Genomic DNA, 18,091 nt, shown 5'->3' on the forward strand with positions numbered 1-18,091 from the left:
ATATATATATATATATATATATATATATATATATATATATATATATATATATATATATATATATATATCTTAACTTAACTATATTTTTAATTTATTTCAAGTATTTACATTCCAAAAGCAGTGGAGCCACTACAGCCAAAAAAGTTATTAGTTTCTTTTAAAATGATATAATTACTTTCTATCAACATTTCTGATTCTAAAACATAATTCTGGACAAATTATGAGAAACAAGTTACAAACTGTGCGAGCAAAGAGTTTTGCTTCAGTTCAAAAATTATTAAACCCTATATCTTGTTTTTATTAAACCTACCTGCTTTAATGTAAATGAAAAAGCTCCCACTTTATTCTCAGTTGCCGGACTGCTGGGCGGAACTCTACCAAAAAAAATTGCACTAGATGCCATTGAAGTCATTAATAAACTGATAGCAACTGATAATCTTTGACATCTTGTAAAACTACTAATGGGTAAACGAGTAAATATTGACAGCCATAAATGGTCATCAGTGAATCCTTTTCGAGTTTTTGAAAAAAAAAAAAAACTGAAATTTCTTAAATTTTCATCATCACATAAAGGCAAAACAATATCTAACGAGCCATATTCCACGGCTATCCAACGGTTAGCAATAAAATAGTAATACTTGTCTGTTTGCAAGTCGATAACTTCAATATCCCTTAAAGTAATAAATGATATATAATCCTTAAATGATAAAATAGTTTATAAAATGCAAAAAATATTTTCTTTATCTTATATTAGGGTTGGGTAAATCTGGAAGAAATTGTACGCTGGGGAAATTATATGCTCAAAAAAATGTTAAAAAAGAATCCAGAGGCCTTTTTTTCCTTTGTTTTGGGTTATTGTTAACGTTGCAACAACAATTTTATGTACATGCAATGAATCATCACTTCTGAACCATTAGGCATCATAATTATTGTTTTAAGTTGCTAGGGATTAGTTGTTGTGAAATGTAAATAAATAGTTTATAGCCTTAACTGTAAAGGCTGCCTTAGCCTTGATGAGGCAAACAACACAAAAAAAAAGAAAATATTTATCATGAAAAATAAAATACAATTGCTATCAGAAGAATATTATATCTTTTGTAAAATTTCTTGAAGACAACAAACGAATTCACATAATGACTGCAGTCTTGTTCGGGTAAAAGACCTATACAATAAGTGGATCAACAAAAATGTGTTTTCAATAAATGAAAGAGCCATCCTGAAAAAGGTATTAAAAGGTTATAAAATATTTTACTGGATATGTAAAGAAGACATCCAGTAAAATATTTAAAAGGTTCTGTTGTTAAAGTCTGTTGCCCATTTAAGGGGTTAAATGGGCAACAGACTTTAACAACAGAATGGTGACTAATACATAAAAAACTTGCATAAAAAGCACCCTATATCAGCAAAAACTAGAACAACAATTTGGTGTGAAAATGACTTTAGAAGACAAGGCATTTTTTTAGGACAATTGGCATGGAAAATATAAAGATACATGTTTCATTACTGTGAGTAAGAAACGGTTACAGAGTGGTAGTAGGTTCAAAAAGTATCTTCTGTATTATAAGAAAATATAATCAGAATCAATCAGTAAAAGGCATGTTTGTTAAGAAGAAGCAGCTAAGATGCTGTCTAACAAGGACATTGCAGAAAAAGATGATCCCAAGGATAAAAAATTTACAATAAAGTTCTTACCACAACGGTCTACATCAAACTTTAGGATACCCATTACTCAACAGAAGAATTTATTTAATATTGTTGCATTGTCTCCAGAAAAACAGGAATTGCCAGTTGTGCATATTCAAACTAACCCAAATCAATTAATGAAAAGGTAATTAGAGGCATAGTGCATTGATTACCAAATTCATTTAAAATAATTTAGCGGGTATCATAGCAGCTTCAACTTTTGGAAAAGTATGAAGTACATCAGTTTCCAGTAATTCTGACTTAGACAAAAATAGAGAAGGTAAAACAATCAAAGATAGATGTCTCATAGATATCATACAGATACTTTTCTTAGTAAAAAAACATACTAGTACTTTTATCACCACTCATCTTGAAGACATATCATACCATAATCTTGAAGACATATCATAATCTTAAATTAGTTGGTAAGGCATTAGCAAATCAGCAAGACAAAATTTTGACAAAAATACTCTGTGAAGGCATATAGTCATAAATTGGAGTGTAATTAGTGTCTCTTTGTATTTCCACTGTAAGGAAATAAAAGAATTTATAAACTTCTGGATTATTAATGGAGCCAATTAATGCTTAATTATACTGCATCACCTCGATGTAGATGAGAGCAAGATTCTGAAGAGTTCATCACAACAAATTCGGGTCATGGATCAAGCAGGTAAACACAGAACAAAAGAACAACAAAGAACACAAAACAGAAGATCAGTGTGCAGAAGCTAATAAAAATTTCTGACAGTGAGAAAGTGCCTCAAAAGTCTGGCTCCAGTATTTAAACCCTTGGGCTTATAGCTTTTGCTAATTTGTTGACAAGCCATGCTGCAAATTTCATTTCTCTTTATCATGAATCTGGTTGACAAATGCAAAAGGAATCAAGCATTTCAGCATGCTTAAGGGTTCAAGGGCTTTGTGGCAAACAGATCGTTTTTCCATTGATTGCGTTACAAAGTATCAACAACAAAGCTCCACCATTGGCACACTACTGCAGTTGGCTGGGGGTCAGAGAATTTTTTAAACAAAAACTACCAATAGTTTTTGTTTCAAAAACTATTTGTAGTTTAATAATAAAGTTAGTAAAGTGATTGTAAATTTGCTAAGGGTATAATTGAACTTTTACAGTGAAAAGCTTAACCAAACTAAACAAAATGACAGGGAAGAAAATACTCACTGAAATTTCAAAAAAAATTACACTGAGTATAGATCAGAAAAGAGGAGTTAAAATACATGATAAATTCAAAATGGTGAATTTCACAATCAAAGAACTCAGAGTCTCTATGAAAAATGCAGTGATATCAAAAACAATTTTCAGTGCAGATAAATTGTTGATGGTTTGAAGCTTCAAACAATTATAGCAATCATAATTTGTTTACAAATTTAATGTGTTTAACTTTTGAAAAATTTTATTAAACTCTTTGAATTAGACTTCCTGGATGTATAACTTGGGTCTTTGTTATATATATATATATATATATATATATATATATATATATATATATATATATATATATATATATATATATATATATATATATATATATATATATATATATATATATATATATATAAATATATATGTATATATATTAAAAAAGGTCAATTAAATTTGCGTTTTTGCGGTTTTTTTAAATCATTTTGTAATTAAATTAATGGTTTGAACTTTCTGACAACACGCAAATGTCGGACTAAAGTCAAAAGTAATCAAAAGTGACATATGTGTTGGCGTAAGAATCATTTTTTTCCTTCCGTACTTCCCAAATACAACAATCTATGGAAATATATATATATATATATATATATATATATATATATATTTGCATCATAACTTTTTATTTTATTTTAGTAACATGTAACATGTTACTGGAATCAAAATGCATAACATATAGTATGTGTTTTTTGTTTTTTTTAAATGGTGGCTTCAAGTTGTGATTTTAAGCCACCATTTTAAATAACTTTGGTATAACCATACATTAATTAGGAACTAATTTACTTTTTAAGTCTGATATTTGGATTTAGCATCCTTGAGAGTACAAAAATTCATCAGACATTTATAAGTTTTTTTTTAAAAATCCAGATTCACGCAACCCTACTAATATTACCACAGTTAATATCATAAGTTATACAATTAGCATTGGATTCTGCACAAACTGCATTAAACTGGAACCAAAAAAAAACCACTGAAAATCTAGAAAAAAATTTTCTGAAATAAGTGATTCTTTAAAACAATTAAACTCTGAAAAATAAAAAAACTTAAATCAAATTTCACTTTTAAATAAAATAAAGATTTTTGAAAGTCTGTTAAAGGGCTATCTAAGTTGATCTATCTAAAGATCAACTTTGATCAATCTAAAAATTAACTTTGATCTAACTTACGATTAATTTTGATTAAAGCTCAAAACATTGATATAGGTTAAGTTTAAATTTTTGATTTAAAAATAAAAAGTTTAGGATTTTAAAATTTTTATTATATAATTAGTCTCTTATATCCTTTGCAAGACATCCTCATTAACAACATAGATATGTTGATATAAGACATTTTTGTTGATCGTAATTTCCATGTCAGATAGTTAGACCTACAAAAATCTTGACCTACTAAGTTGTTTTACAAAAAGAACATCTACCAAAAGCGGAACTAATTTTCAGATGACCTACTGAGGCCTAAATTATTTTCAACCGATTATAGGTTTTTTTTATTTTCAACCAATTTATGACCTTTTCGTTTTAGACAAATTTATTTTTTGACCTATTATATAGATTTTCATTTTCAACTGATTTGAGTTAAATTAATTTTCAACAGATTATCTGGTCTGAAATTTAAAAAAAAAAATAACAATAAGTTTTCCAAACATTCATCAAATCTTATACCTCACGATTCTGAAGACAGCGCAGCACAACCACTACGCAAAGACTGATCAAATTTGGCTCATATTAAAATCAACAACAAAATATACAAAATACATACAGGAAAGGCGTAGTTATAAAATTGAAAACAGAGAAGGTTGAATATTTAGTAGGTTGAAAATTTAGTTGGTCAAAAATACAGTAGGTCAATGATTTATTAGTTTGGAAAATTAGTAGTACATGTTTTAATTAGGTGTAAATATAAAAATCAAAAATTGTTGGTTGATAATCAAAAACGTCATAACCTACGATTTACAAAATTTCAAAATTAGGTTGAGTTATAGGCCACTGTAATTTCTCTCATACTTGAAAACAACACAGTAACATTTTTAAATGTTTTATACACCATTATGTTATGTTGAACTAAATGTGCTAAATGTATGTATAAATGTTTCTTAGCAGATAAATAAAATAATATGATATTATATTTACTTTTTTTTATAGAGAAATTAAGTCATAAAAATTACAAATACTATGAGCTACCTTAAGTACCACCCACCGCCTGTATTATCATGCCAAACTCGCATATAGTTCAAGTCTCCAAAACAGCTAGTTGTTTTCATTATAAACATATCTACACTGGATCTTTGAAAACAATCTCTTTTTGAATCTTTTAATCGTCGAACTCCTGAATCTCCTAATTCTCCTATAAATCAAAATTTATATTAAAACTAAACACCTGTCAAACAAGGCAAATAGAACTGATGCAAGGAAAAACAAATTGAGTCTAGTACTACAAAAGATGTTGTAAGGGTTTGATTTCTGTACTTCTTGCAATGACTGTAAACTTAATATTATCTTTAACTCTTATGATGCCTCTCCATCACTTTAATCGAATTACTTCAACATAATTAAAAAAACTTAATAAGTAAATAAATACAAAAGCAAAAAACTTTTGTTACTATTAACTGGATAAATACATTAATGTTTAAACAATAATAATTATCATATTAAAAAAATTTGATAATTATTATTGTTGTTTATGCAAGAACTATTGCTAGTTATATGATATGTGTAAGTGCTTTAGTGGTAGAACATATAAATCATAAGCTCGAGATACAAAGTTTAAATGTCACCACAACCCAGTAACACACTTAACTTGTTTTTAGAATCAAAGGTCTAGCTTATGAAAGTTGAGCATAAATTTTTTGTCCTAGGTGCAGACTCAAAAATGATAGTATCAAAGTACTGGGAACTAAACATTAAGAAATGGGAATTAATCAAATAATATTTTGGGGTCGCTCAACTCTATCATATAAAGTTTTAGCTTTGGTAGCTAGTTTTCAATACTTTTAGTTAAGAAAACTTTTTTTAATAAAGTTTTATTTTTATTATACTTTTTTAAATATAATAAAAATAAAACTTTTAATATTTCGATTCACTGCAGAAATTATTTCGAGGTTTTAACAAACAGTAACAAGTTTTATTTCAATAATAATGCAATGCTATTAACTGCAACTATCTACCAAATTTTATTATTTGTTTATTAAGTTTACGTGTTACAATGTATAAAATTTATTTATAGTAGTTGTTTCTTGACAAAATAAGAAAAGAAAAAATTAATCAAAAAAGAAAAAAATAATCAATTGTAATGTTAGTTTGAATTTATTGTTCAGAGTAGAAAACCAATTATAAAACATCATTTTGGCAAATTTATGGAATAGAGTTTCAACAAACCTTTTGGTTCAAGACTTACAAGTAAAGTAGCTCTAAAAAAATACAACTTAGCAAGTAAGCAATATTATTACAACTGCTACAAATAATAATAAAAAACTTACCAGCTATTGTAAAAAAAATATTTGATTTTGTTCCAGCATTTTTTCGACTACCTGTAACAACGGTAATTTGGTATAAATAACAACCAGTGTCACAATTGTCAACAAGTGGACAAACTCCGACCTTTAGATAAAGAATAAAGTAGATATACACATAAATGTAAATTAAAATATATATATATATATATATATATATACATATACATATATATTAGGCTATATATAAGTGTGCATATATATATAAATATATATATATATATATATTTATATATATATATATATATGTATATATATGTATATATATATATATATATATATATATTTATATATATATATATATATATATATATAATTTTATGATTTTATATATTTTCACTTCGTTTGAGACCCAAAAATGACATTTTTTTGGAAAACTTTTTTTTCAGCCTGAAAATACTAATATAAAAAATTTAGTCAATATGTTGGCGCAAAGTTGTGGAAGATCAATTCCATGTATTATGAGGCGCAGATAACAAGGGTTAAGGATAAGACTCTATAAGGGTGCAAAGTTTTTGGATTTTAAGAGAACAAATTTTTTGTATTTTGTGTTTTGATGTATCTGAAAGTTCTCTTATATGTTTTAACAATTATTGTTGTTTAATTATAACTATATCTATTTATTATTTATATTTTTCTAAATTTCACACAATAAGAATAATCAATACGTACATAAATTGACTGATATGGCCCTAGTTGCAATGTAGTTATATACATCGACTGACTTGAATAGGTATGGAGGAAGTAGAATGCGCATTTATTCTTTTTTTCACTTCTATAGTTCAATATAAAGTTGTATAAATTATCAGTGACTAAACAGACAAAATATCTCTGAAGATATATTTAATTTTTGATAATTTTAAATGATATATTTATCATTTAAATAACTTCTTTATTAATAAGTTTGTATTTTGGTGCAGGGTATATTAACATTATAATATATTATGCTAATGCATACTAACAATTATTGTTGTTTAAAAATTATTATATTATAATTTTTGTTGAATAGTTATATTATTATTAATCATTTTTTCATCAATGATATATCGACTATATCATTGACTCAAAAATCCATAGATGTTAAGTTGACTAATTTAACTTACCCATAGATGTTAAGTTAACTAAGTTAACTTAACATCTATGGGTTTTTGAGTCAATGATATAGTCAATATATCATTGATGAAAAAATGATTAATAATAATATAACTATTCAACAAAAATTATAATATAATAATTTTTAATTATAATATAATAATAAATTATAATATAATAATAAGTCTTATATAATGCCAATTCCAATAAAAATCATGTCAATTTAATATTTCAATGTATTTTAAATTGGAATAGCTGCAGTCAAGTGTTTTAGACTAAGTGAGTGTTTTAAACTCTTTTAATCAATAGAAAAGATTTTCGAGATTTTAAACTTAAAAAAAACAAATATTGCGTCAAAAAACTGAATACTCCTACCTTCATCTCTGTAACAAACTGTCACAAAATTGTTAACCTCTTCCTATACCTTTTTTTTTTAATTGGTCAGTCATTATTTATTTTACAAGCATTTAACATTTAATTGTGACATCATAACGCTCTAAATTACAAATAAATATAAAATTATAAACTTAAATAACAATTTTACAAGTACAAAAAGCTACTGTATATATTGAAAAAATATTTTGTAGTATTCAGCTTAATTAAAGCATAACATACAACTCTTATGTTTCCTTAGACAAAATAAATCTATGCTGGAGGTTCTATTTCTTTCACAGATGTTAAAAAGATCTTGAAGACACTTGATTGCTTGTTCAGTATTGCTCATCAGTAAACCATGTCAATAAACCAATGGTCCACCCAACTGTAAGTTATAAATCTACTAATGTCGAGTTGTGAGTTTCTTCACTCTGGTAGAAATCCCAATAGAGCTAGTATTGCTCTGGAATTCCAACTTGCATTATTTAATTTAGGTATTTTCTGAAACTTCACTTCAGGAAATACTCCTAAATCTTTAAAAAAGCAAAATATCTGTGTTAAATGAAATAGAAATTTCATATTATCATGCCATCCTTCTGTTTCAGTAATTACTTCTTTATCATTCTTAAAATTCTTCTTACGCTGTTTGTGGTTCTTTACAAGTTCTGGAATAAACGGATGTTCAATATTGGGCAACATGTTGTTTCCTCCTAGTTCTACATCTATCTCTATGCAAAGGACTTAGTCAAGAACATGTTGTTCTTGACTAAGTCCTTTATTAGTAATAAAAATATTACTAACTTGGTTTATTAAGTCCAAATTAGTAATAGAAATATTACTAATTTGGTTGCAGTTTTGGTTTTGCTGTAGTTATTGCAGCTACCTGTGGACTGTTCTTCTGAATCTTTAGACTCTAAATATTTTGCCTCAGACTCAGATTCAGAAGTTGATGTTGCTGCTGGTGTTGTTATTGTTGTTGAAGTAGACTACAAGGTCGTTTTTCTTCTTTTGGATGCAATGATTAGTTTTTAAACTAGCAGCCTTCCCAGCAGTATACCCAACCTGTTTTTTGCTTTCAACCTGAAGATGATCTTTTGTCCTCACTGCAGAGCCATTCACCATCGTTTTTTGTGATGTCAAAAACTTCATTCAATGGATCATACTTTCTTTCTTTTAGACATTTATCATATGTCTTTAGTGCTTGATCAAGTTTTGCCTGTATGACTTGAATTAATAAATGTGGAAAATTTAATTTCTTTTGTCATAAACTTGTTACTTTTTTCTCAATTTGATTTATTTATTCTTGTCCCCTTTTAATGGATTCTCCCAGGAACAGAGTGACCAAAAACTTGGATTTTGAGTGATACCCTGCTGTTATCTTCCAGTGGTAGTTCTTCTAATAGAATGTGAATCATAAAATTGTATGATTCACATTTTATTCTATAGAATGTGAATCATACAACTTTGTGTCATTGTAAAAACTGCTTTAAGCAAATCCACAGTTTTAGAAAACCCTGGTTCAGTTGTTCTCATGACTAACACATATTGTTTTGTTTTTAAGAAATGGCTGTGAAATTAAGAAGCAATAAAAAAATAGTGAAGACGCAAATCTTGTATTCAAGAGTGTATTGTATTTTGGGAAAAAGCTAGAATCCCTACCAGAGCTATACCTAATTGTGTAAAAAAACTTGTAGATCTTTACCATGCTTGGAGAGAGTTGCAAAAAAATTCCAAAAAAAACAAAGTTTACAATCTCCATGAGGAGGACTTTCAAAATAATTTAGATTTTTTTAGTATAACACATGCTGATGCTTTGAAATGAATAAAAAAACAAAATTAAAGAAAACCAGGGCTTATTTAGCTTCTTTCAACTAATTTTTTATAGACAAAAAAGGGATGAAAAAGAAAAAGGGCAAGACAGAGAAAATTAAAAGAAGAAAAAAAAAAGACATTAGCAAATTTGTTTCAGAAGTTAATCATCATCCCTTATTACACAAGATTTTATACAAACGCAAGAACATCACGATCAACACACCAGCACCAACATGTCAATGGTAAGTTCTGAAACTACAATAAAAAGAGAAAGGAAAAACTGAAGTACATTTTAAGCATAAGGGATTCTGACTATATTCTTCAGGCTGGAGAATAGGAACAACTGTTTTATTTGGAGAAAAGGAGCATTGCTGGCTACACCTAAACTGGAAATCTCTTTTGGCCAAGATCAAGCTAAAGCTGTGTTAAACGCACTTTATGACTAGAACCTTGATGACTAAGTATAAATAATTTGCTGTGACAAGCGTCTCATACAGGACCATTAAAAGGAGTTTGTGTACTTTTGGAACAAAAACTAGACAGGAAATTACTACTTTTTGCTTACCACCATCACGTGGTAAGCAAAAAGTATAAACAGTTACAAACTGGTTTTAAAATGTGCGTTTGAAACATAAATCTATTAAGTCACAAGGAGCCCTGATATCTCAATGTTTAAAAGGTTTAGGGACAATTGGAAAACTATTAATCTGGCTGCTATTGAAACATACACTGATATCATCAAACAACATTTTAGTAACGCAACATTTGAAGAATTGTTGACATTTTATAATCAATTTATAAACAGAACTATCTGTTTTATTTATTGGAGGTGATAATGACAAAAAAATTAAAATCAGAACTCCTGGAGCAATGCATCAAGCATTGAAAGCAAAAAGAAAAATTCTTTCCTTAAAAAAAATTCTTTTCCTTTCTTTGGATGTCTACAGTGCAGTTAATGATGCAGCTAAAAGAGCAGTATAAACTTCTTAAAGATTTTTATGATTTGATGACTGCAAAGGACGAAGAAAAGCAATTTTTTGCTGTGTGCTGTGAAGCGTGTGGTGTGTGCTACGCTGTGTGCAAGAGCATAGAAATCTGTATCCAGACTGTAAAAAAGAGACTCTTAAAGGAAAAATTACCTACTTGATCTGTAAGTTTATATTCTTTTAATAAATATATTATAAAATATAAGTGTTTCAATTGATTTAGCTTCATAATAGGAAGGGTTAAAAACAGCAATTTTCAAAGTCTTTAGAGTACATGCGGCATGCGGTAATGTTTTCGTACAAAGATAAAATTTTGTATTTAAGTAAGTCTATTATATTGGTTACTTCAATTTTTTGTTTTAACAAATTTGTCACGAAAAAAGAAAATTATCAAAGCTATATCTCAATTGGTTTTTTTTTAAACTTATAAAAGTGCAACTTTTAAGAAGTGTAAACTCAGACGTAACATAACGTTAAAAAGATCTATATTTGAGATGTATTTTAATTGCACCTCATATTTAGATTTTATCTAGATTTTGATAATTTATTTGGTGATCAAAGGAAAATATCTTGCTTGATCTGTAATTTTATATTCTTTTAATAAATATTTTGCAGAGTGTTTCAATTGATTTAGCTACATAACAACAAAGGTTAAAAACATTTTTCAAAATCTTCAGAGTTCTGTTGGCATGCATTAATGTTGTTGTAGAAACCTAACATTATGTATTTAAGTAAGTCTAGATAGTTTAAAAAGAAACAGGGGGTATGCATTTCGATATCAAAAAAAAAGTTTCAGTCATATAAGGGGTCATCCATAAATGATGTCAGTGTTTTTTCTCAATTTTTTGACTCCCCCTCCCCCTTTGTCAAACTCTGTCAATTTTTGGCCAACCCCCCGTTATATATGATGTCAGTTTTTGTGTACTCCCCCCTAAAAAACAATAAAAATGCTTAAAAACCATTAATTTTTTTTCTGACTAAATTACACATTTATATAATAGTAGATCTCATCAAATTATATTATACAATAGTCGATATCTCATTAATTAATCAACTAAGCAAATAGTATTATATATCTTTAACACAATCTTTCCATGGGTTGTTGAAGTGATCATTGATTGAAACAATAGGTAGTGAATGCTCTCCGCGTTCTAAAAGGATATCGTATTCTTGAGGTACAATCAAATTTGTTGCGTCAACTTCATTTTCATCTAACCATTCAGCAGTTTCCAAACTCATCTGCAAGGCGATTACTGCTAAAAATTCTGTCTGACGCTTGGCAGCAATACGAACAAGTTGGACCCTTTTGATTAGAGGGAGTGTTATAACAGAAGAATTGATAGAAGCATGCTTTTTCAACATAGCTTGATAGGCAAAGTAGATAATGCACTTTTTACAGGTTCTACCAGCTAGGCTAGACTGAATTGATGGACAAAACGCATCATACAGCATAATCAAAAATCCTTTAGTAGTACGAGGAAGAATACTTTCAATGTTTGATGTGATGAGCATAAAGACGGATGATGGAAACAATTCTTTAGCTCCTTCTGAGACATCTTCTGCTTTGAGCCCGTCTCTCGTTTGGTTGACATGGATAGGTGGCAGATTAAATCTTGCTCTGATTAGAGTAAAGTAAGAGCTTCTAATAGTCCAACAACAAGAACGATTTTCACATTTCACAATTTGAGTAAAATATTGACTTGTACGAAGATGATTGGCAATCCAATATTGATCTTGTAATAACAGGCTCCTTGACTCTAGCTCTAATTTCAATTCAATATCAATATACTTTGCAATGGTTGGATAACCGTCAATTGGTAGATCAGACCAAATATCAGTCAAAGCTTGTCCAGCAAAACCAAAGTTCTGTTTTTCTAAATTTTCATTTATTGTCCTGCCTGATTTAAAAAGATATGTTGGTTATTATAGGTTAAAAATTATATTGATATTTTCACAAATTAACTTTTGTCAATGTAATAGCCTTGAGAATCAAGATGAGTTCTGTAATATTCGTGCAGAAGAATCACCCCAGATAATTCTTTACTTAGAGATGCCATTCGTTGCTCAGCTCTGTTGAATGCACTGCAGCCTAGAGCGTTTGTCATGATGAAAAGAGCGTCAAGGTTATTCTTCAAGAAATGGTGAATCTTGATTTTAATTACTTTTTGGTATCTGGGATTTTCGCCTTGTTGTCTTGGGTAATGAAACACACTTCATCTGGTCTTAAAGTAGAATAAACTTCCATATATTTTATAGTTGAACTGCAAAAGAGTCCGTCAACATGTTTTAAATGAGATTCATTCTGAGGACTGATCAATCTAACAGGAAGTGTTTTGACGTGCCTTTTGCCTTCTAATGTTCCGTAATGTCTCCGAAGTAGACGAGTATAGAGGGCACTCTTGCTGATTGCAAATCCAATTTTGTTCATCTCGGATGTCAATTCGTCGAGAGTTTTAATGCTCTAAATAATAAAGAAATATATTTAGATATAATTAGTTTTTTTACAGAAAACGGGATTTATTTCGTAAATTATATTCAAATCAAATCTTGAAATTAGTTGTTAACATTTCAAGGATATTTACAATAGTGCAAGTACTAATTAAGAGTAAAATTCTAACAAATACAGTATTAAAAAACATAGCTAAGCTATCATTCGAAGAACCTCTGACCGATGTCTTTCATCAGCAGACTAACCATGGAGAGCAATATCCATAATCACCTTCTAAAGAAGAGGTTGATCTACTTCTAATGACGATCGACCAGGTTTCTTTCTGATTTTTAGTTTTTCTTTGACTTCTGGATGCTCCAAGCAGATTTCCTCCATTCTAGCTTTTTTCAGTTCATTAGTTTTCTTCTGTTGAGCTTGATCATACTTTTTTTTGGCCAGTTTTTTACATAGATGAGCTAGTTTCTTCTTTTTCTTTTTCAAATCATCCTCTTCAGCTTCAGCAATGAATCCACTTCTCTTTCTAGTCTTCAGCAACTTCACAATTTAAAGCTGCAATCTCAGAATTGAGTCAATCTTGAGCCACTGTTCTTGGTTTTTTTGATTTTTTGTGGTCAACAAACTCAAAGTTAATGCACTTTGTTGATCATCAATAATAAATCGCTCATTGGTGGGCTGAACAAACTGTGAGGAATTCTTGTCAAATTCAAGTGGAGTATACGTGGGGGCAGACTGTTTTGGAGTATTGGCCCAAAATGATAATTGCTTGCTCTTGAACTTCATTGCCTTTTTATTAAACAAATTGATTAAATACATTACTCTTGATTCAAGATCCTTATGCACTAGTTTCTCTTCTTTTAATGAATTCCATATACTGTGGACTTCTTTCTGGATATTAACTTTTTTTTTATCGGGATGAGCATTTCCATACGAGACCATCAATAAGTTAAGTAATGCGGTTTTATCCATATTTTAATATTGATTGATTAGTATTGTTTACATCACAATCAGAATAATGATTTTGCTCATCATTAGCGCAAGCTTTTTAAAAGAGTTTTTACAACCCACTAGGAAGAAATTAGCGTTTCGAATTTTCAAAAGACTTTATGTGTTTGCATTGCATCACGTTTTACAATCAACTAGAGAGCAATTAGAGTTTCGTATTTGAAATAACGACAATTTAATTTCAAAAAACGACAAATTTATGAGTTTACTTTGAACCACATTTTATAATCCGCTAGGGAGCGAATAACGATTGTGAATTTTATATATAAAGAGTTAATATTTCTAACATAATTTGATTCACAGTCAAATGGTAATATATTAATGAAACAATAGTAATTTTTTTTTACATTAGTCGTTGTTATTTATTTAATGTCTCTGGGAAACTTATTATATTAATTTATAATATTATATTATAAATAATTTAATAAAATATAATATCAAATTTCCCGCATTTAATATTAATTTCCCCACAAACAAAACATCATTTCTATACCATTTAGTAGATGTAAATACCGTTAAAATCTGCTCATTAAAATTAAAAAAATAATTTAAATTGAAATCATTTTGGCCTCAACACCCCCTCCCCATTGTCAATTAGTGTCAAACTTTCCAGCACTCCCTCCCCCCCTATATTTACTGACATCATTTATGGATGACCCCTAAGGGACACCCTAATGAAAAAAATAAAATAAATAGATTAAAGATTTTACCCTATAACTTTTTTAAAAATGCATAGATTTGCATTTTATCTATTAAATGAATTGCAGCCATTAGATATATCTTATAACTTTACTACAAATAACAAATATTTACTTTTTGGATATCAATTTTATCAATCCTTCTTGCAAACACTAACCCTGAAAGCCACAAAAAAATAACAGAGCAAACAACAATAAGCAGAACATAACCAGATTTTAATAACGACAAAGTAGGTGTAGGCAACTTATTCGGTGCAACATAAAATCCGCCAAACGCAGTCAAATGATTGCAATTGCATTGAGTAATAGAAAAAGTATTTGTAAATAAGTCAACCTGAAAAAATAAAAAAAGAATTTCAAAATAGATATAAAAATTTAAAAACATATAAAACACTTTTTTGGATTAAAAAAAATTATAAAAATATTATTTTTCATTAAATTTACAATGCAATTTTTAGACCTTGTCTAAAAGAGAGAGGGTTAGCACTTCATAGCAACCTTGCACTTTATAGATGCTTAAAATAATCAATCAAAAAGATTAAAGAAAGGATCAATACCTAATCTTTAACCAAATTAGCAACATTCTATGATTTTCTCTGTTGTACATAAAAAACAGTAGGTACTTATCTATAGATAGTGTTCCATTTTTATATGGCCTTACAACAGTTTATATAAGAGCTTTAGCTTTTGAAATGGCTCAAGATAACAAAACAAAATGTTCCTTGAGTTGGTTAAAACAAAAAAAAGACTGGTCAAAATTGACTAATAGGGTTTTTGAAAAGAAACCCAAAACTATTACAAAACTAGACACAACTTTATTAGCCAGAGCTTCTACATTAAATTGATATTAATAAATTTAACAAATTACTACGATGTATCTTTAAATCTAAAACAACATCATTAAAAATTGTTAATTTTGTTAAGACAGCCTTTACTACCATGCAGAAAACTCCTTGTGTCATTTAGTAAAAAGTAACAGCAAAAATTGAGCAAATAGCATCTAGAGAAAGAGGTGGACTAGTAACAAGGTGCTGCATTGTCAGCACAGCAGATGTGAAATCTAATACAAGTGCTACTCTTTCAGATATCTCAGGTTTAGGTGTGAAACATGAAGCAGTAGAAGGAAATTACATTTTATTTTCTTCTGAAATTGTATTAGGTTATCCCAAATTAATTTAAACTAAACAATTTTAATTCAGATTTTTAATTTATTTCTATAATTAACATATAAACTATAGAAAATAATGCACTTGATACAAATAAGATTCTTTTTGTGAACAAAGTTCTGATTCAACCATTTTCTGGAACAACATTGAGAACAATAAATGAACCATTTTCCATATTAACTTTGGCACGTTAAATGTGGATAACTTTTTTTTTAACAAAGAAAGTGTAAGTCATTGATACTAAATATGTTTGATAGAACTGATACTTATGGTTTGATGACTTTTTTTGTTTTGCCTAACCAAAACTTAAATTTAAACTAACTTATAAAGCAAGAGTTTGCTTAAATTAATATATTCCCAAATGTCCAACTTCTCCTGCTTGCTTGTCTTTACCCACACAACCCAGTTTACCCACATTTGTATCACTTTATTCCAATGACATTTTATCCTCTAAAATCAAAAAATTTTAAATGTAATTATAATTTGGTGGCAATCTTAAAGGATTGAATCCTAAATAATAAGCCCATAATAATGCTTTGTTTGCCAAAACTTGTTTGGTCCCACTTCACTTCCCTGTCCCACTTCTCTTCCCTAATATAAAAATATATAAATTATAGACAGATAAAATATATTTACAAATCAAAACACACATCAACTTTTTTTTTGTGTATATTCATAGTAAATCTGATTCTCAAGAGTGCAACTTGGGTTTATCTTAGAGAAATATCAAAAATAGTTTATATATTAGTATAAGTTTATTATTCAAATTCGGACAAATTGTTTGGAAGGAAATACAGATTATCTAGACGAGTTTAGTGCTTGTGGTTTTCAACTTTTATAATGAAAGGAAATTTCATTTAATATTTTATTTCCATTTTATTTCCATAGGTTAATTATATAGTTATTTTTACATCTTACCGATTGCTAATGGGTCTAACTTGCACCAAAGCATGAATTAAGTGTATCGCAATTGCGAATTGCAATTGCTTATTGCATCATCATGATTATTTTTTTCTTTAAAAAAATATTTTTACAACAATTTTTTTCTTTTTTTGTTTAGCATTTATTTGGGCTATTCTAAAAAATAAATAATGCTTTTGTTTGATATTTTTATTATGGGTCATCGATAAAGTGCATCACGTTTAATTTAACTTTTAAATAGAAGTATGATCATTTGCTCTCTTGCACAGGGATTTTCATTTAGCATAAAGTGCTATTGAAATTTATTTACTTTAAATCTTTTCATGGAACCAAATAATATTCTTCTTTTATTTTAAAGTTAAATGTAGTGTGATTTATTTGATGGACAAAGTACATCTGTTACTTTTTGATGGACAAAGTACATCATTTACCTATAAACTAAATCAAAACAACCAGCAAAGTTTAACTTTATTTTTATTTTTAAATTCAAAAGAGTTTTGCAAATTTTTAATGATCATTTACAATAATTATAAATTTAATTGAATTGAAATTGCCATGATATCTGCAATACCCAGTGGCATAGCAAAGATCATGGAAAGTAGTGCTAGTGAGGAAAAAAGTTTTATTTGACATTTTTAATAGTTAAATATTTTATGTTTCTTGAAAATAGTTTAAAATTAAAATTTAACAAGTTTCAAAACTAAGTTATTAAAAGTAATATAATAGTATAAAATACATTTCTAGCACATTACATTACAACTGCAACTTAAGCTTTATTTTATAACTTGAGATATAAATATATAACTGTAAACTTTGTTACTTTAAACCCTGCCAAATGGAAATATTATAAGGAAATATTATATTATTTAATTTATTTTGTTTAAAGTTTGTTTTGAGATATTATGTTTGAAAAAGAGCAATTACAAGCTAAAGTAGAAACAAGTTTATAATAACGCAACCTCCTTTACTGTAACGTTTATAATAACGCAACCTCCTTTACTGTAACGTTTATAATAACGCAACCTCCTTTACTGTAACGTTTATAATAACGCAACCTCCTTTACTGTAACGTTTATAATAACGCAACCTCCTTTACTGCAACGTTTATAATAACGCAACCTCCTTTACTGTAACGTTTATAATAACGCAACCTCCTTTACTGTAACGTTTATAATAACGCAACCTCCTT

At 28.3% G+C, this 18,091-nt stretch overlaps 1 protein-coding gene across 3 annotated transcripts in view; it reads right to left on the reverse strand.

The window, feature by feature from the left end:
• The window catches only part of LOC101238762 (uncharacterized), a 161,455-nt gene that overhangs the window by 44,851 nt on the left and 98,513 nt on the right, over positions 1 to 18,091 (reverse strand). For all 3 annotated transcript variants that reach the window (XM_065800743.1, XM_065800744.1, XM_065800745.1), the window contains 4 exons: positions 14,931 to 15,149; positions 6,369 to 6,489; positions 5,074 to 5,236; positions 311 to 671 (listed from right to left, as the gene is read on the reverse strand). In XM_065800743.1, coding sequence (XP_065656815.1) covers positions 311 to 671; positions 5,074 to 5,236; positions 6,369 to 6,489; positions 14,931 to 15,149 — 864 coding nt within the window. The remainder of the gene's footprint in view (positions 1 to 310; positions 672 to 5,073; positions 5,237 to 6,368; positions 6,490 to 14,930; positions 15,150 to 18,091) is intronic.

Source organism: Hydra vulgaris, chromosome 07 (genome assembly GCF_038396675.1).
Source record: "Hydra vulgaris chromosome 07, alternate assembly HydraT2T_AEP".
NCBI lineage: Eukaryota > Metazoa > Cnidaria > Hydrozoa > Anthoathecata > Hydridae > Hydra > Hydra vulgaris.